This window comes from Phascolarctos cinereus, unplaced genomic scaffold (genome assembly GCF_003287225.1).
Source record: "Phascolarctos cinereus isolate Bilbo 61053 unplaced genomic scaffold, phaCin_HiC Scaffold_5;HRSCAF=322, whole genome shotgun sequence".
Taxonomy (NCBI): Eukaryota; Metazoa; Chordata; class Mammalia; order Diprotodontia; family Phascolarctidae; genus Phascolarctos; species Phascolarctos cinereus.
In genome coordinates, this window is record NW_027555958.1 from 275,832,253 (window position 1) to 275,853,561 (window position 21,309).

Here is a 21,309-nt window from a genome sequence, read left to right on the forward strand (position 1 = left end):
TGCAAATTAAAACAATTTTGAGGTATTGCCTCATACCTATTATCTAATAGGATAATAGATAATAGATTATCTAATAGGACAGAAAAGATAAATGACAAATGTTGGAGGGGATGTGGGAAAAATGAGACATTAATGCACTGTTGGTGGAGTTGTGAATGGATTCAACCATTCTGCAGAGCAATTTGGAACTATACCCAGAGGAATATAAAACCAGGTTTACCCTTGGACCTAGCAATACCACAACTAGGTCTATATCCCAAAAGAGAAAAAAAACAAAAAGGAAAAGGACCTGTATGTACAAAAATATTTATAGCACCTCTTTTCTGGGGGTAAAGAATTAGAAATTGAAGGGATACCCATCAATTGAGGAATGGCTGAACAAGCTGTGGTACATGATTATGATGGAATACTATTATGCTATAAGAAATGATGAGCAGGATACTCTCAGAAAAATTTGGAAAGCCTTGCATGGGCTGATGCAAAGTGAAATGTACTGTGTACAAAGTAACAGCAATACTGTAAGAGGACCAGCTATGAATGACTTAGCTATTTTCAGTAATAGAACAATACAAGACAACTCTAAAGAACTTATGATGAAAAATGCTAATCATTCCCAAAGAAATAACTAATAGTGTCTGAATACAGATTGAAGCATATCTTTTTTTTTTTAAATTTTGTTTTTCTTGAGTTTTTTTGGTCTATGTTTTCTTTCACAACATGACTGTTATGGATATGTTTTGCATGACTACATATATATAACCTACATCTAATTGCTTGCCTTCTCAATGTGGGGAGGGTGGGAAGGCAGAAAGGGGGAGAATTTGGAACTCAAAGTTTTAAAAAACAAATGTTAAAAATTGTTTTTACATGCAAGTGGGGAAAAATAAAATACTAAATAAATACAAAAAATTATTCTGAGAAGGGATCCATAAGCTTCACCAGACTGCCCAAGGGTTCATCACAAAAAAAAGGGTGAAGAACCCCTGCACCACTCCATGATACCTTTATTTCATCTTTAGTAAAGAGAATTTCTGCTTTTAAAAAGAAACTAAGTTAGATTCTTAGCAATCCCAATCCAAAGTAGCTACATAGTATCCATGGTACAGAAATCAATTTTTTTAGCACTATCACACTACCGAAAATCAATATCATGACATAATGAATCATTACCTGTCCAGCTAACATTTCATATAACAGGACACCATAGGCCCACCAGTCCACAGATTTTCCATACGGCTGATAAGCAATGATCTGTGTGGAGACAAATTGGTACATTTAGTTGTTAATCAGTAACTTGTACAGGAAACCATCGCAGCATGCACATGTTTGAGGTGTGACTATAATGTTATGAGATTGGTTTTGTTGTGACTGTTTTTGAACTTACACATATAAAGGAATACTGCCTTTCTCACAGGCTCTTTAGGAATAATACATCAATTCCATTGATACTGTCTTTGGTTAGAACATGTTTGGAATTTTTTGGGAACTGCCCCTTGCACAAGTTCATGCGCCACACAAGGAAATCTGTTTTGTTATTGTTGACATCTCATGTTAGAACAGAAATGACATTTGCTATCTTAGTTACCCACCTTATTCGACAGATTTCTCTCTGAGTGACATTTGGCTTTTTCCAAAAATCAAACTCATCCTCAAAATTGGCGGGGGGTGGGGGGGGGAGGAGGAAGAGAGAAAGACAGAGAGAGAGAGAGAGAGAGAGAGAGAGCGAGACAGAGACAGAGACAGAGAGAGACAGAGACAGAGAGAAAAACTTGCCAATAAATGACGTCAACATATCAAGAAAGGACCCAACAATAGCAACATTATGGGAATAAATATATAATCTCCCAAAATAACGGCTTTAATATTAGGGATGATGCTTAATCAAGTAAATAAGTTCTGAGGTGTTTATGTAAAAACACAACAAAACACAAAACAGAGGATTCAGTCTCATCAAGTATTCTATGCAAAGAGAAAAATAATACTGTTAGTCTCAATGCATCCATTGTGTTATTTTCAAAGTTAGCTCCTTGATTTAGTCTTAGCAAGTATAACTTTTAAATATTTTATTTTCCCCCATAACATGTAAAAAACAATTTTTAATCTTAGCAAGTGTTAACCTTTCTAATATTTCCCAAATGTCTAGCAGATGAATTCAAGAAGTCTTACTGTAAATACATAACTTTCTGTATGTCTAGTACATGTCTGTTTAAATGAATTGATTCATAGTATTTCCGTGTAGAATTCATGGAGAAATGAAATAACATAGACTTGATCCGATAGTTGTACAAAGAAAAAAAGAGGCTAAATTTCAGGTTCTATTATTACCTTAACCCTTATTTTATTAAGAAGAAATTGACAAGCACAGAAACCAAGAAGGAAAGAGATGCCCATTTCTTGTGACAGAACAGCAGTTTCTACTTCAACAATCTATGGATCAAATTTGATTCTAATCTGAAAGTACTCACTATAAATCAGGCACCACACATTCCTGCTCTACTAAAAAGAGTATGCAGGAAAATGTTAAGACAATGTTTGACTTACTTATGAGTGTTTTTTGTTTGTCACTGGTAAATGTGTGGGGAAAATAACCTTATGAAAATGGAACTTAATCAAGAGACCAATGGAAGTGGAATTCACTATTCCTTACAAACCTAATAGGATGTAATTTCTTAGCTGGGGGCTATTCTCTTGTTGATCACTACACAACATCCCATGGTGTTTCACAAGTTTAACACATTTTAAAAAATAAAATGTGACAAGTTTTATTAAATAAATTATTGTCTTCCATCCCTTTCCACTTCATTCAAAAGAGCCACTGTAAGCTTGCGCCTGTAAGAATGAGACAAAACATTCTAAAACCTGACAAGTAATGAGGGTATTGAATAATAAATGTGGTGTATAATTTTCATGGCCATAGATAGTGGATTTCTAAGGGTGTCCTTGGGAAAAAGTAGATGATGTCATACAGTTCAGTTTGGAAAAGGTTTCTGAGTATGAAAAAACCAGGTTTAGTGTTACTGTAGCAACATTTAAAAAAGAAAACATTCTTTTATTCCATGTTTAGCTGCTATAAATATATAGATCTAACTAACCAAAGCTCACTACAAAGAAAAAACTAATCAGTCCATTAAGAAACATTTAAGCACTTACTATGTGGCAAGCACTGTTCTAAGCACTAGGCATATAAGGAAAGGCCTTGTCCTCAAGGAGCTTACATTTTAATGCAGAAGGGTGTATAATATACAAAAAATTATACCTGTGATACATGTATATTTCCTTCCATACTATGTATGTATTATCATATATCATATATAGTGTACAAACACACACACACACACACCACACACACACACACACTATAAACAGTAAATAGAAAAGAATAACAGAGGAAAGGCATTATTTGTGGGAAGACAGGGTACAAGGGAGGAGATCCCAGGGAAGGCCTCCTATAGAAGGTGGGGTTTATGCTGAATATTGAAGGAAGCCAGGAGGTAGAGATAAGGAAGGAAAGCTTTCTACGTATGACTGACACATTGAAGAGGTCCAGAGTTGGAACATGGTGTTATGTGCAAGGAATGGCAAGAAGAATAATATACAGTTTCTTTCACAACATGACTAATATGGAAATATGTCTTGCATGACTGAACATGTATAACTTTTACTAGACTGCTTGCTTTCTCAGCAATGGGGGAGGTGAGGAAGGGTGAGAGACAATTTTGAACTCAAAATTGTAAAAAAAAAAAAGTTAAAATTGTTTTCACATGTAATTGGTAAAAAAAAAAAATTAAAATTAAAAAAAGGATAGTACACTGAAGGGAGTGGAGAGGGCCAAGGTAAGAAAGGATTTAAGTGCCAAATGGAGAATTTTATATATGATCCTTTACTCTAACTACATTCTAGAGTTTCATTCAGTGCAAGAGGGCAGAAATACATGAACTATTAAAGTTTTAGTTATGATGAATACTCATTTGGATCTTTCCAGATTTGAAAAAAAAATTTCCAATGTCTCCCATCTCATCCAAATGTTTTCTATTCTTTTTCACATTGGTACATTTCTATACTAGTTTATATATTCATGAACTTCAATGGTACTCTGTCAACCGCTTTATCAAGTATGATTTTTTTGGAAAGAAGTATATCTTTCCATTGACATATTTTTGTTAAGAATCCCATTCCATAAAATTGTGATCATACCTGTGAGAGCATCTTTACCTCCTTTCTTGTTCCGTATACTCACCTAGAGAATAGATAAGCATCTTAGAGTACCCCTTTCTTAAGAGCAGGTAACTGTTCAATTGAACTTATCATTATGATGCCTGACAATAATTGGTTACCAAGTTACTTTTCGATAGATGAATTGATTTAGCGTGTGAGTTCTCAACTTTGATTCTGTGAACTTGTTTTTTAAATATGTTGATAACTGGATTTCAATATAATTAGTGACATCTGTGAATCAAATGGACTTTATTTAAAACCAAACGCTACTTTTGTGTGTGTGTGTGTGTGTGTGTGTTTTGGTTTGGTTTTTAGGCAATTGGGGTTAAGTGACTTGCCCAGGGTCACATAGCTAGTAAGTGTCAAGTCTGAGGTCACATTTGAACTCAGGTCCTCCTGACTTCAGGGCCAGTGCTCTATCCACTGCGCCACCTAGCTGCCCCTAAACCAAACACTACTAAATTACAAGACCATCTCAGGAGTCAAAAGAACATGCTCAGATTATGGGAAATGTATGGAGAACTTTCTGTTCTGGAAAACTTCAAAACTTTGGAGATTCTGCTTCTATGTCTGGTTTAGAACTTCCACAAATCTGGAAAATCATGAGTGCATGAAGTTGTTTTTCTTCCTAATTCAAAATGGCTATAACTTGCTCTTCATCTTCTTTCCCCGTATGCCACATTCTGTCTCCTTCCTCCATCTTCAAGATCGAGACAAGCAATGTTACCTGTCAGAGGCCTGTTTTCCTTAGCAATAGCATTTGTCAGCCCAACAAAACACACTGGTTTAGCCACTGAAACAAGATTATGGGGCCTATCTGGCAATTACAGTATAGTGCCCTCAGGAATAATAACAGGATGTGATTTGGAAATTAACAGCAGTGTCTCTGTTCAGAGAAATTCAAAATCTTTCACCTTTGGCTTGTTAATATGGTACTCTTGGGCACTGGTTGAAATGAGAAGTCTCAAACAGCTAAATTACAGTGTCTGAGATTCAAACTTGCCACAGAAAACTCATTTTTAGAAAAAAATATTCATTGGTTAGACGCTATTAACATATACCTCCATTTAACTTAACTCCACTGGGGGTAGAGAACCATTTTAAGAAGCTCACCTTACTCAAAACAATACAGAGGCAAACACACACAGATTACTGAAGATGTTAGTTATAATGTCCATTTGGAACTGTCTAGATAAACTAAATTCCATTATCATCCAAAGCTCACTCTGATTCCCTACTGTCTCTGACACGGTGAATTCATTTTTGCTTAATGTGTACATTAAGGGGACTAAATAGTCGCTGACTCTTTTCTCCAGAAATATTCTACCCATTAACACTAGAAGCCCAAAGATGTAAGGCAGCCGCACTCTTTAAGGTCTTCCAGGTAGCTTTGCTCAGGCTCTGGGTATTATTAAATAAGGATTTGTTCTCATACCTAGATAACAGATCACAAATTAGGAGAAAATCTTAAGAAACCTGATACAAGGAGCTGGGATAGACATTTAATTTCTTATAATGGACAAGCTGGAAGGTAGATAGAAAGACAGGGATGTATGTGGAACTGGAGTTGAATGGGGTAGAGGGAGACAGAGACAGAAAAATAGACAGAGAAAAAGGAATAGGAAGCACAAAAAGAAGGGTAGGATAGAAGACTACTTGACAGTGATGACACAGAGATGGCTTACTTCCCAGTGGCATGTGGCAGTACCAAGAACTTCAAAGAAAAAAAATCTATAGTGCAGTTTCCATTAAATATAGAATGCTTCTATTGCCATGGAGATGAGATGCTTAAGCAGACACTAGTAGTTTCAACTCTGCCATTTTCTTGTTATCTTGTGCTTACAATATTATCACACACAGCTTCAGCCTCTGTGTGTATATTTTTAGCCATTTGTCCATTTTATTAGGGTTAGCTTAGTTAAAATTAGATATTCTGATGCCTAGAAAATACTTGTTAACTGACTGACTAATGCAATTTCTAAAGCCACTTATACAGGCATCTATAACTGTAACACATCCTAATACAGGTGGCATGGTGGGGAAGACTGCTTGACCAAGTCAGGAAGACCCAAGTTCAAACCTGTCTTGGAGTATTTATTAGCTGGTGACCTTGGGCAAGCCACTTACTTAAATTCTCTCAGTTTCAGTTTCCTCATTTATAAAATGGGGACAATAATAGCACCTATCTCCCAAGGTTGTTGTGAGGATCAAGTGAGACAGTAATTGTAAAGTGCTTAGCACAGTGCCTGGCAAAGATTAAGTTCTACATAAATGTTAGTTATTATTATTATTATCATTACTAATAATCACCTCCCAGGGTTGGTGCAAGCATAAAGTCAGACAACATATGTATGGTGCTTTGCAAATGTTAAAGTGCTTATAAATGCTGGCCATTATTATTATGAACAAGTGAGAATGCCACTGTCAATTCCTTCTTATTCTCTCAGAATATTTTAAGTATGGATGTTGTATGTAATTATCTGACAAACAGCTGCTATTAAGTACTAGTAAAGCTTAACCTCTTCATCCTTTTTAAAATAAAAAATAAATAGAAGTTCTAATATTGCTTTCTCTTCTCACCTCCACTTTTTAGAATCCCTAGCTTCCTTCAAGTCTCAGCTCATGTGCCACCTTCTAAGGGCAGCCTTTCCTGGTTTTCCTAGTTGTCAGTGCTTTCTTCTGTCTCAGATTATCGTGTATATGGTTATCTGACTACATTTTGTATTTTCCTCAGTAGAATGCAAGCTTGAGGTCAGGGCCTTTTTTTGTTTATCTTTCTTGTCTTTGTTCGTCCAGAGTCCAGCCCAGTGCCATGAACATAGGAGGCATTTAATAGATGCCTATTGGACTAGATTGGATTAGCAGACAAAACCTGAAATATACTATTAAGCAAAAATTATGGCTCAATCTAGAAGCGTGTAGGGAAGAAAACTCCTTTTTCCTAAAGAAAACAAGTAATTAATGTCGTCTTAAAATTACTTAAAAATAAGCCTAGTAAGGCTCTGGAATCTATACACAGTAACTACTTTTACCCTTCTGATGGTTATTTTTATACTATACAGAAATCTGACTATAATAAGGATGGTCTAAGTAAAGTTTTTCCAAACGTCAGACCAGACTGAAATAATACGAAAAAATTATGTGTGGTTTTTAACACAGCTCAAAGTTAACCAGCTTTGAAAAAAATCTAGTGACCACACTGTACTTGTACTGTACTCTAAAACTAAGGGACCTCTTTCCAGATATGTCTCAGACTCACACAACCTGTAAAGGTTATACTCTTCACAAAAAGGGGATTAAAAATGCTGGCTTGCAAAGTGCTGTGAAATAAATGAGCCAGGCCTAATCACTAGAGGGAAACGTGTCATTGATAAGCTTTCTGCTATCAGGTACAAGTAATTGCATTTTGGTAAAAATTAACTATGAGAAATTAGAGAGAACAGCATGGTACAGTCCCATTACTTCATTGACATTGGGAGACAAGGATAACATATATGATGAGGTCCATTGGGTTGTAGTGAGAGAAACGAGCAATATATATATCATTTGTTATATATCATATAATATAATAATATATCATGGAAGTGTATGACCTGTAGCATGAAAAAATCAATGGAATTAAAGGCACTACATTATAAAGGAGGCATTAAATTAGAATGTAAGCTTCTTGAGGGCAGGGGCTGCTTTGCTTTTCATCTCTGTATCCTCAGCAGCCAGTGCAATGCCTTGCACATTGTAGATACTCAATAAATGCTTGCTAAATCTAAGTAACTATATTAACTGTTGAATATCAGTTCAGGAGCCTCCACTAATATCTTTCTCTAATGCTTTGTTGTAGAATGGAATCTCTGGAATCCTTAAAGCCACAATAACTCATGGAGACAATCTGCTATAGAGAGACTGTAATCTTAGTTGGTGAAGGGAGTACACACATTGATTAAAACTCAGACCCTTCATTCTCAGCTCCTCTCTTGACTTTTCATCCTAATCTGTAGCAGCCTTCTCACCTTGGAGAAGGAGATGCCTCCACCCCTGGGGCACCCTTCTCTGATTGGTGAGTCCTGGCTTAGACCACAATTTCACTAGGTAGCTGGGTCATCTGTGCTCAATTCACTCTTCCCTCTACTGATTATCTGGATTTTTTCACCTTCTCCTCGCAGCCTTTTAACTTTCCCCAGCAAATATCATATTCCCACTTTTCATTCTAGCCCCCTTTTATGTGCTGTCTTCCCTATGAGAAGCTTCTTGAGGGTAGGAATTATTTTTCCGTTTGTATTTCTATTCTCTCACTCTCTCCCTTTCCTCTCCTTCCCTCTGTGGTGTATGTGTGCAAGTTTCTCAGATTGTAGCAATTCACTAATAATAATATAATATTACCACTACTAATAATAGTAATAACTAATAGTAATAATTTTGCATCATAGATTTGGATGGCAATTCCCCTTTGTGCTCAAGATTACTGTCGAATCTAGCAAATGACTTCTCAGCACGTCAGTTGCTTGGGCCACACTAGCATTTGCAAAGATGCTTGATACGTGATTTCAGATTTTTCTACTCTTAGAGGCTTACAATTAAAAAGGAGCTACTGCAATTAAAAAGGGAGGTCCTCCAATACTTTCACTGAATTGCACATTTTGTCTAGTTCAGATGCTACCCAACAATTTAGAAATTCCAAAGCATGCTCATTCTGAACTTCTGATTCCTCCTCCTCAGAAGAGATCCTGTTCTCAGAAGATTCCTAAAATGAGTCTACATTATTTTTGTTGTTTAGGAAATCTATATTCAGAACTACCTACATAAGCATCTTTCTCTGATTTCAGTACACTTTTGCATTTTTATAATGGGAAATGCTTTTGTCTCATAAAATTTTCTAATGTTTAAATTAATACTTTCTCCTCAGAGGGTGGTTTAGAAGTCAATTTTCATATATTAACCTCTACTGTCACTGAATCAGGAGTTTTTATTGATCATCTGGGTCTAGTAATTCACAAAATACTAATTGAGTAGTTTTCTCTGAGTTTTTTCTCCCTTAGTGATCATTTTATATTTCTCCAACTTTTTTCAGATCTTTTTAACAACCTCATAATGTTCTTTTAACATTCAGGATTTACTCCTAAAATCAAAACAAGTCTTTACACTTTTATACCAATTAACTCATAATACTTGTTAAACATGTTAGCCTCAATTTTCACTTAGTTATAACATAAAAATTATATTTTGCAAACTAATAGTGGTACACTAATGATTAAAATCCAACATATATAGTAATAAACAATAATTATATATAGCTATATATATGTACATATACATATATAGCAAATAAAAAGTGAAAGAGAAATTAATGTCATTAATCAGCATCACCGATTAGTGCACTCAGCAGTGCACTGTTAGGAACTCTGCATTTACGATTATATTAATTACAGTGTTTTTATAATGATAGAAAATGCCTATAAGAAAGAAACAAATCTACAAAGCCCTTATGTTTAGGGACAATCACAGTGGCCAAGGTGGCCAAGGCAGGGTGCTTACCCCTCTCTCTAATTGCTACTGACTCATTTTCCTTAGTAATTCTCATTCCAGATTGTAAGGTAATCAAGGTGTATGTTTTGCTATATTATCACGTTAATAGAAATGTCTCAGTAATTACTTAACTCTGAACCCCCGCACCAGTTTATTAAATATTAAATAAACCAGAGAAATACCTACCAAACTCCCTCAACTGGGAGGTTTAAATAAGTATCAATGACACTGGCTACTTACACTATAACAATATGAAGACATACATATTTTAAACATTTCAACAATGCACAGAGTCACCTCTAGCCATCAACTGCAATTGCTTATTTCTTTCTTTTAACTTCTCATTTATTAATATGAAAATACTGACAGAGAAGTCAGCTCTCTTGGGATGGCAGTCATAATCTTTCAAGAATTCTCTTTATAATGTTTTTGCATATGAGAGTTAAGTGTAGTTCTCTCAGGAAATTTCGCTATAAAATCTGTCTCCTCGACAGTTAAATCACTCAGAATCTCAGGAAAGAAGTTATCTTTGGTCTTCTTTTCTGTCCACGAAAATATATCTTTAGCCACCACAGTTAATGATCTTTCTAGAATGACAAACTGCTTTTGTCAGTCTTCTCACAGGCTCCTCACAGATGACAGTTAAGCTGTCATCCCCCAAAAGATTCCATTCCCTTATTAACATACAATAATACCATTAGTGGTCTCTGGGGGGGCAAGACTATTAAAGTTCAAGCTACATATACATATGTAGGTAGGTCTGAAACTGAAACTGTGCCTTCATTGTTTTAGGCTCTCCAGATGAGGATACTCCCACTACTAAAGCAGATAAGCAATGTTTAACAATTTATAGTTTTGAATGACTTGTTCAAGGTTATAAAATGAATATGTATCAGAGGTAAGATTTGAAATTAGGCTGGCTCTCCACACACTACACTAATAACGATGTCAAACTCAAATAGAAACTGGGGCTATTAACCCTACAAAACGATTCCTGTGGGCTCCATATTGCCTTAGAAAACCATATATTAATACTATCGATGTTTTAGTGTATTTTTATTTGCTATATTAAATATGTCCCAATTACATCTTAATATGGTTTGGGCCACATTTGGAAGTGTTTTAGGTCATAAATGGCTTGCAAGTCATGTGTCTGACACTTCTTCATTACACCATGCTTATTCTTAACCTACATACATATATGTATCTAAGACACCAGCTTCAACAGCTGCTCCCACAGAGACTACGAATATTATTACTGTATTTTTAAGAGGCAATGGAATCTTGGAGAATGACACTTGAACTGACATTCTGGAATGTCTGTTAACTGTGATAGCTAGAAAAAGATTTTATGAGGGCAGAAAGGACTAAAGGAACCTTCTTCCTTGAGAGAACTGTTTAAATATAACTGGGTGACATTCACTGGTTTTTAACATTGGGGAAAACATACCAGAATGGAAGCTTGAGTGAATAGCATAAGAGGTACCTCCTTGAGGTTATCCTAGAACCCCAAAGTGAGAGATGTAGTCAGCCTCACTCTGGGCACTTTACCTGTGTGGGCTGGATCATTATATATTTTTAAAATCAATCTCGGTTTCAGTAATTTCTCAAGTCCTAAACCCACAAATATATATATATATATATATGTGTGTGTGTGTGTGTGTGTGTGTGTATACATATTACATATATGTATATATATACATATTACATATATGCATATATAATGTGTGTGTGTGTACACACACACACACACACACACACACACACATAAATTAAGGTGGATTTTTCCCCCCAAATTACTTAAATAAAAATAAAGCCTTGCCTGTGCTGATGAAGATTCAATAAATTCCCACTGAATGAAAGTATTGGATTTTGTGTGTATGTGTGTGTGAGTTTGGCGTAGACTGTTTTGATGTGAAACTTTCTTCAGATGTTAAGAATTCAAAGACTAATTCCAAACAATGGGCCATATGTGTACTCTTGAAATATATGTAATATGTAACTTACATAAAAAAAACTCAGAAAATCATGTAGAACATCTAAGGAACTGAATTCAGCGGCAGTATTTTGGTTCCCTAAGTTTCTGTTCAAAGGTATATTTAATCCTAATTGTACACAATTTATGTAACTTGTCAATGTTGTCTTTGGGATTTTATAGGCAGGCTCCTATTGAGACCAAATGTTTTCTACCTCCTCTTGTGAATTTGCTTTTCATGAGCCACCACCGGCAGTGCAGCTCCCATTTGTCACATGGAAACTGTTCAAATATTAACTGAGAACCTGAAAAAAATGAATACCAGTGCTACAAAGAAATGAGCTGAGAAGGTTGAAAGTATTATCATGCATATAACATCTTCAGAATAACAAAGAATTTCCCAGAGCTGACAGAATTCACAGTAATTTTAAATATTTATAAAAATGTGTTTCGTAATAGATTAAGGATTTGTATACTGGGCTATTTTTTTTTACCACCCCCCCCCCCATAACCCTCATACAACAAGAACTTCTAGGAAATTATTTAGAGTAAGAGATAGAGGCTAACTTCTCTGATTCGGAAGTAAACCAACAATCCTATCCAATCTCATCCAACAAGCAGGGGCAAAGTATTGTCCTGTAGCAGGGATACAAAGACAAAATTAAAAAATAGGCCATGTGTTTAGGGAACTTACAATCTAACCAAATCAAAAAATATGGATCAGCTAATTCAGGCCACAGAGGTACTAGGATTCGAGTACATTGCAATCCTGAAACAGTTCATGGTACTTCTGGAAGTGTCTCATTTATACTAATGAAATAGCTTAGTCATTTGCTAGAATCTAAGAAGGCTGCCCCAATTTTACAATTACCTAGCATAGGTGTGACTGTAATCAAGAGAGATTACGAAGGACAAATTGAGAAGCTGCTAGGATTAATGGAAGGCTAAAAGCTGGGAATTTTCTCCAGCTGACATGTTTGATATCCAGGAATTTGATTGTTTATAGGACATAGGACTGTTAGGGATTCAAAAAGGAGGAATGGCTTTAAGGTATTGAAAAAGGAGTCAGGTAGCTCATCACCTGCTTGCTCCACAGAACAGTGTTACTTTAACTAACTTAAAAATTTGGAATAATTATGAAAAAGCAAGGAGGAAGATAGGAGTGGAGGATATGCAGAGCAGAAGGCAGATTTGAAGGACAACATGATTTAAAGCATTCCCAAAAAAGATCTGAGGAAAATTTTAAAAAATAAGGGAAATACCAAAAGAACATATTGCCTTATTTCTTTTCTGTTTTCCAAGGGAAAAATGTCTTTTTTTTTGTCCCCTCATGTAATGTTAGGATTCACTAGACTGTAGCCCTACAAGGAGAGGAATTGGCCTTTGTTGGGTTGAAAAATAAAAACACTTATCCTAACCTTACAATTCTCTTTTTTTCTTCAGGCTGGAGTTTATTCTGCTGAAAGCTGCTGATATAAATTGGGCTATGGCTAGCACTGATTTTATTTCCTCTATCACAGTATCTCATTTTCCCTTTTTCTTAGTGTGAAGAAAGCATTAATTTGCTGCCCAACTGACTACTTCAACAGGCGAATTTACAATTTTTCATTTAACTTTCAAATTCTCTTTTATTTCCCCCTTTCACTCCATAAGGGTTATAAAAGGGTCCTGAGAATTGACAATACATGAAAACTTCAAGGCTGCTTGGGGCAAAGAGGTTTGCCAGGGGTTGAGTGGACCACAAGGACTTTAAAGACAGGCAACGGGAAATGATTTACTTCTTCCCCCCTTTACATTCACTTCACTTCTTTGTTTTGCAAGTCGCCCGTGTACCTTATAGGTAATCCAATAAGTACTCATCATATACTTGGATTTTTAAGAGCTTTACCCTACTTTTGTAATGAAGTTTTAGTCATAGTTAAGGTTAACTACTGAGGCAGAAACTAAAGTACATAATAGAAGCTGGTTGTCAACCACTCCTGACTCCAGCTTATCTTCATCATTTCATACAGATGAACCTTCTAATCTAAAAGATCTTCAAAGAAAGATTTTTTGATACACTCCCTTACTTAACTATTCCAGTATGAAAAGTCTCTTCCTGCTAGAAGTTCTTATTTATACCTATTAACTCTTATATATAACAACTTATAACTCCTTAACTGTCAAGATAGGCCAAGACAGATGGTCGTCACAAATAGATACATGGTTGGTGGTGAGATGCAAGTATAAGGAAGAGGCATTAATCAGGAAATTATTCCAGAATTTTGATATTAAATATATTCCTTTCCCTGACACAGAAAATTCTTCAGGGGTCTCTTAACTTGCTAAGGCCATATTACCTGGAAAAGGACTCAAAATGGTATAATTTCTTTTTTATATATAAATTGATTTATTTTCAGTTTTCAATATTTACTTCCACAAGATTCTGAGTTCCAAATTTTCACCCCATCTCACCCCTCCCCCCACCCCAAGATGGCATGCATTCTGAATATCCCTTCCCATAGTCTGCCCTCTTATCTCCTTCCCCTTCTATTTTCCTGTAGGGCAGGACAGACTTCTGTACCCCATTTCTTGTATTTCTTATTTCCCAGTAGCCTGTGAAAACATTTTTTTAAACATGTGTTTTTAAAACTTTAGGTTTCAAATCTTCTCCCTTCCTCCCTCCCCACCCACCCTCACTGAAAAGGCAAGCAACTCAATATAGGTTATACATATGCAGTTATGCAAAACACTTCCACAGTAGACATGTTGTGAAAAACTAACTCTATTTCCCTTAATCCTATCCTGCCCTCCCATTTATTCTATTCTTTCTTTTGATCCTGTCGCTCTTTAGAAGTATTTGCTTCTGATTAACCCCTTTCCCAATCTGCCCTCCTCTCTATCATCCCCCTGTTCTCTTGTCCCCTTTTCCCCTTATTTTCCCATAGGGTAAGACAGATTTCCTTACACAATTGAATGTGTATGTTATTCCCTCCTTAAGCCAAATCCTATGAGAATAAGATTCAATCATTCCCTCTCACCTTCCCCCATTTCCCATCCACTGTAAGAGCATTTTCTTTTCTGTTTTTTTTTGTGAGATAATTTACCCCATTCTACCTCTCCCTTTCTTCTTCTCCAAATATAATCCTCTTTCATACCTTAATTTTATTCTCCAGATATGACCCCTTAATTTTCAACTCACCCTGTGCCCTCTGTCTGTCTATCTATCTATCTATCTATCTATCTATCTATCTATCTATCTATCTATCCTACATATACTTTTTTTCCTCCAACTACCCTAATACTGACAAAGGTCTCATGAGTTATAAATATCATCTTTCCATGCAGGAATGTAAACAGTTCAACCTTAATAAGTCTCTTACGATTTCTCTTTCCTGTTTACCTCTTCATGTTCCACTTGAGTCTTGTATTTGAAAGTCAAATTTTCTATTCAGCTCTGGTCTTTTCATCAAGAATGCTTGAAAGTCCTCTATTTCACTGAATGACAATTTTTTACGCTGAAGGATTATACTCAGTTTTGCTGGGGAGGTGATTCTTGGTTGTAATCCTATCTCCTTTGCCCTCTGGAGGAGATCGGTGGATTCTTTCAATTTCTATTGAAATGCCCTCTGGTTCTACTATATCAGGGCATCTTTCCTTGAAAAATGATGTCTAGGCTCTTTTTTTGATCACAGCTTTTCAGATAATTTTAAAATTCTCTCTCCTGGATCTATTTTCCAGGTCAGTTGTTTTTCCAATGAGATATTTCACATTCTCTTCTATTTTTTCATTCTTTTGGATTTGTTTTACAGTGTCTTGATTTCTCATAAAGTCACTAGCCTCCAACTGAATAATTTTTAAGGAAGTATTTTCTTCAGTAAGCTTTTGGACTTCCTTTTCCATTTGGCCAATTTTGCTTTTTAGGGCATTCTTCTCCTCATTGGCTTTTTGGACCTTTTTTGCCATTTGGGTTAGGCTATTTTTCAAGGTGTTATTTTCTTCAGTATTTTTTTGGGTCTCCTTTAATAAGCTGTTGACTTGTTTTTCGTGATTTTCTTGCATCACTCTCATTTCTCTTCCCAGTTTTTCTCTACTTCCCTTACTTTGTTCTCAAAATCCCTTTTGAGTTCTTCCAAGGCCTGGGACTGATTCATATTTTTCTTGGAGGCTTTGGATGTAGGAGCTCTGACTTTGTTGTCTTCTTCTGGTTGTATATTTTGATCTTCTTTGTCACCAAAGTAAGATAATATAGTCTGACTCTTTTTGCACTGATTGCTCATGATCCCAGACAATTACTTGAGTTTTAAAGTCTTTGTTAAGGTAAGAGTCTGCTTCCACCATGGAGAATGTACTGTCCCAAGCTTGGGGGGTTTATATAGCTGTTTTCAGAGATACTTTTGGGACCCGTAAATTTTTAGTTCTTCCAAGGTGGTATGATAAGGGGCGAGGTGTTTACTCCTTTCCTGGCCTATGCTGTGGTCTATTAGTGACCACAAGCACTCCTTTCTGTCCTGGGACTGTGAGGAAGGTTTCTTGTCCATAGCCACTACAAGCTCCACTGTGCCAGTGCTCCTCCTCACCCCAGGACTCCCGTCCAGAACTGTGACCCAGATTCGTGCATGGGCAAAGCAAGAGATTCTTGCCTCAGCACCAGCACAGAGATCCCTGCAATCCCCCTCTGATCAGCCACTCAATTCCCTCTCAGTCTGTGGGCGGGAAGCTCAGGAAGCAGCTGCCCACCCCAGGGCCATGCTCTTGGGGAATGGAGCTGAGACCCCACCTTCCTCTCTCAGCACCGCAGAAACAGACTTTTCCCACTGACCTTCTAAGTTGTCTTTGGCATTCGTGGATTGAGGAGTCTGGAAACTACAACAGCTTCCCGCGATTCAGTTCTCTGAGGACTGCTCCAGGTTTGCTGCGGCCTGCGTGCCCATGCTGCGCTGCGCTTCCAGCCCGGTGAGATATACCTTTCTGCTCAATCATCCAGGTTGTCTTGGGCTGGAAATTTGTTTCACTCTGTCTTTTTGTGGGTTAAGCTGCTTTAGAATTTGTTTAGAGCCATTTTTATAGGTATTTGGAGGGATTTGGGGGAGAGCTCAAGCAAGCTGCTGCTTTCACTCCATCTTGGCTCTGCCCAAAATGGTATAATTTCAAAAGGTTTCTTAGATACTAATGTAAAAATCCTATGGCTTATTCCCTTTTGCGAGCCCGGGCAAGTCATTTTATATCCAGCTGCCCTCCATGCCTGGAATGCTTTGCCCTCTTACCTTTGCCTTTTAGTTTTCCTGACCTAAGGCTCAGCTTAAAATCCACCATCTGCAAGAAGCCTTTTCTAGTGACCCCAGGTATTAGTGCCTTCCCCACACAGGTTTATAGATTCTAATAACCTATTTTTTTTTATTTTTAACATTCTTTCTCCCTTATTAGAGTGTGAGCTCCTGGAGGACAAGGCTATTTCTGCCTTTCTTTGTATCCTCAGTGCTGAGCACCATGCCTGGCACAGACTAAGCACTTAATAAACATTTACTTAGCATAACCCAAAACGGAGGGAAACACTATTTTTTGATGCTGCTACCTCCCTTCTTTATTTGTATATACTTTATAGGAAAGAATGTGTGATAACAGGATTCATTTCTTATTCTCCCTGAGCAGCTTTTTAAGTAAACATAGGTTATCCACCTTCCTTTCTAGACACACTAACCATTGGTGTTTACTAAAATACCCTGAAACTGAGATAGTATCCATCTCAAGATCAATGATCCAGATTCTCTTTTAATCATCTCAAGAAGACTTCATTGACCCCTGAAGAATTCTGTGTCAGGGAAAGGAATAGATATAATATCCAATTCCGGAATAATTTCCTGATTAGTGCCTCTTTCTTATACTTGCATCTCACCACCAACCGTGTATCTACTTGTGACAACCATCTGTCTCCCCCTCTCTTGACTGGTTAAGGAGATGCTACACTGTTAATCAATTTCAAGGCTTTAAAACAAATAGTCACAAATATTTATGCCTTGGCCAATGTTATTAATGAAAGTTCTATATGAGGTAATCATTTTGCTTCTGCCTGCCAGATCTACTTATAAAGAAGATGAAATTATTTTAATCTTTGTGCAGATTCTAAAACCTTGATTGTGGATGTTGTAAGCTTCACTAGACTATAAAATAAGATATGCTTTAAGGTGAATCTATAGTATTCTTTTCCATTTTCAAAGAATTAAATGTTGGCTTTCCTTTAAAATCATCTGCCATGCTTCTGGTTTGTTTTTACATAAAGCAACTCTAGGCAAATACAGCAACATTTCAATTATTTAGAAGTCATATACCCAGCAGTGCCAACTATCTGGAATATAACTGAATAACAGGAAGGAAGAAAGGCCTCTGAGCACCCAAAATGTCTGCCAAATCCACGCACTGAAGCTTACCCAAGCCTTCAGATATTCCTTTGGATTTACTATATTCTTAAATTTAAACCAACTCTAACATTTGGTTATTTGGTTTCCCAGGCCATAGCAGATTAGAAACCTTATATCAAAGGAAGAATGGGAATTGATTGAGGAAGGTACTCTGGGAGCCTGACAATGAGAAAGGAGACAAAAAAATCTACAAAAAGTAGATGCACGCACAGCAGTTTAGGGTCACTTAGTGCTAGGATAAACAAGCCCTGATAGAATACCTAAGTATAAAACTCTATTAGAGCACATAGATGATATTCAACATTTTCTCTTTAAGAAAGCAAGAAAGCATAATGTATTTTAGAAAAATTTCTCAAGAATGGCTAAAAACAAAGTTTTGGAATTTAAAGAGGTAGGCTTTTATATGTGGACAATTCACTTGAGGAGAACGCCGCATTCCCTCATTATGCCAAATAAATGAGTTATTGTATTTGGAAAGTTAATATTTTAACTAGTCCAGACTCCATTTTAATGAAGATGAAGCCCAGAGGCATCTTTGTTCCTAAAAATGCTGCCATTCTCTGCTGACAGTTATTTGTTTGTTTGTATTCAAGAAGCATCTGGTAGATGTTAAATGAAGATTACTTAGCTTATAATTACATTCTGCTTAACACCTGTCAACTATTGGATGGCTTCAAAACAAATACTGCTAGAAGAGCTTATATTTTTTATAGCACAGTGCTCCCTAGGTTTCAGATATGAAAAGTTGATTGTTCAAACTGGTAGCATACTGAAGCATCTCTTCCTTGAGAAGAAACAACCATTCAAGTTCTAAGTTAGAGATCACTTTCTGATCTGGATGAAGGACATGATAGCAGTCTTCCAGGACTTAAAAAAGATGTCATATGGAAGGATCAGACCTGTTTTATTTGGTCCCAAAGGGACCAAATAAGGAGCAATAGATGGAAACTACAAAAAAGTGAAATTTAGGCTTGAGGTCAGGAAAAAAAATTTCATACAATGAAGAGAACCCAAAGTGGAATAGACTGGCCTCAGGAGGTGATGGATTCCCTCTCAGAGGAGGTCTTCAGGTAAAAGCTGGATAACCCACTTGTCTGGTACAATGAAGCAGAGATGGTTTTGAATATGGCTTGGATTGATTGGTTGTCTCCTGAACTGGCAGGATTACATCTGGATAGGATGTTGTTTACAAAGGCAACACAGGATTCTAATTCAAACTGTGCCCCTCCTGAGAGTGGCTTTAGAATGTTATCTGAAGGGTACGTTGAGACTTTGGTAAAGTATGTATTTCTAACAAGTGATTAAGATCACAAAATTCACATCCAGAGAGAGAACTGATGAACTCTGAGTGTAAACTGAAACATATGCCATTTTCATTTTCTTTATTTTTTGCTTCTCCCACCTGTCTAATATAGAAATATGCTTTGCATGATTTCACATGTATAATGGGTATCAAATTAGTTGTTATCTCAGTGAATGGGGAAGGGACATAAAGGAGGGAGAGAATTTGGCAATCAAAATGAATGTTAAGGATTAGAAGAATAAGCCTGGCATTATGTAGGTCATTCAAAGTGACCAGGAATTATTTTACAATCCCACCCTGTAATACCAGAAGGAATTTCTTCTTTCTGAATGTTCATAGCACTCTGGGTCATGCCTTTTTAAAGCACATGCCATATTCTAAGTTCTTTGGGCATGCATCTTTTCTTTCCAATTAGATTGTAAACACCTTGAGAGCAGAAATCATGTCTTATTTCTCTTTGTGTCTCCACCAGAGTCTAGCAAAAAACTTTGCAAATAGGTTTAACATACGCTGAACAAATGAATTCACTTCAATTCAGTTCAACAAACATTGATGAAGTATACTATTATGTAGCAGGCACTGTGCCAAGTGGTTGAGATACATAGACAAAAATGAAATAGTCTCTGCTCTCCAGTGGCTTAAGTTCTATTGATGGGAAAAAATACACATGAAGATAAACAAAAAATCATTGTGGGTAGCATTCTTTTGTGTGTGTGTGAAGCAGTTGGGGTTAAGTGACTTACCCAGAGTTACACAGCTAGTAAATGTCAATGACACTGGGTTTGAACTCAGGTCCTCCTGATTCCAGGGCCAGTACGCTATCCACTACACCACCTAGCTTTTCTAATGGTAATAAATAGAGGTAAAGTACCACATAGCAGGTGGAACTTGAGATGGGTGTCAAAGGGAAGATTTCAAGAGATGTGGATGAGGATAAATGTGCAAAGTGTTGGTTGATGAATGGATGTCAAAAATGGTAAATTAAATGTTCACATTTAGAAAATCTAAAATGTGCACATGCCTCTTGTGCCTGAGAATTGGACTGAAGCTTCAAATCTTTACCTCTGGGGCAATGTAATCCGGAGTTCCACAGAATGTCCTGGTTGTGACTCCATCTAACATATGCTCCTTGCACATTCCAAAATCAGCAATCTTGATATGTCCTTCTGAATCCAACATGACATTGTCTAATTTCAAATCTCTGAAAGGAAGTAGATTAACATCAGCACTTGATTCTAGGATAAAACTCAGATTTCCTTTGAATCTGTCCCACTGTAACTCCACTTGGATACCATTGAAATGGCCCAGTGAGTAAGTACTCCCCCACAATAAGAGGTTTTGCTCCCCCCACGATTTTACAAAGAAATATAGGGGACCTGTATCCTCTCAAGGAACTCAAGATGACAATTAAGTTATTTTAAAATTATTATTGGAAAAAATCATTTTGTAATTGTGGAATCTTCTTGTAATTAATTAATATAAAGAATCAGAATCAACAGCATTCATCCGCAGACCTCCAAATAACCCTATATTCTGCTATTAAAAGTTAGGAAAAAGAACCAGACCTGTGATTTCACTGGTAGAGGGAAAATTCCTTTACTGATGTAGGCCAGCACAATCTCTACAACTTAAAAGTCTGAGAAAATTGCCCAGAGCATTGAGAAGTTAAGTGATAAGCCACGGGTCACAGAGTCAGTATGTCACAGGCAGGACCCAAATCCAAACCTTCTTGGCTTCAAGACTGTTTATTCTCTGCATCTGAGGTGTCCACCATGTGGTCTATGAGCCACATGCAGCCCACAACACTCCCAAGTGTGGTCCAAACCAGATCAAAATGTAATTCGGAAATTTGTTGTTGTGCAGTCATTTCAGTCACTTTAGTTGTGTCTGACTCTTTG

At 36.7% G+C, this 21,309-nt stretch overlaps 1 protein-coding gene across 1 annotated transcript in view; it reads right to left on the reverse strand.

Moving 5' to 3' along the window:
* Positions 1-21,309, reverse strand: part of PRKCA (protein kinase C alpha) — a 502,485-nt gene that overhangs the window by 37,314 nt on the left and 443,862 nt on the right. The window contains exons 13-14 of the mRNA XM_021000935.2: positions 20,474-20,612; positions 1,171-1,251 (exon numbers count right to left, since the gene is read on the reverse strand). Of these exons, the coding sequence (XP_020856594.1) occupies positions 1,171-1,251; positions 20,474-20,612 (220 nt within the window). The remainder of the gene's footprint in view (positions 1-1,170; positions 1,252-20,473; positions 20,613-21,309) is intronic.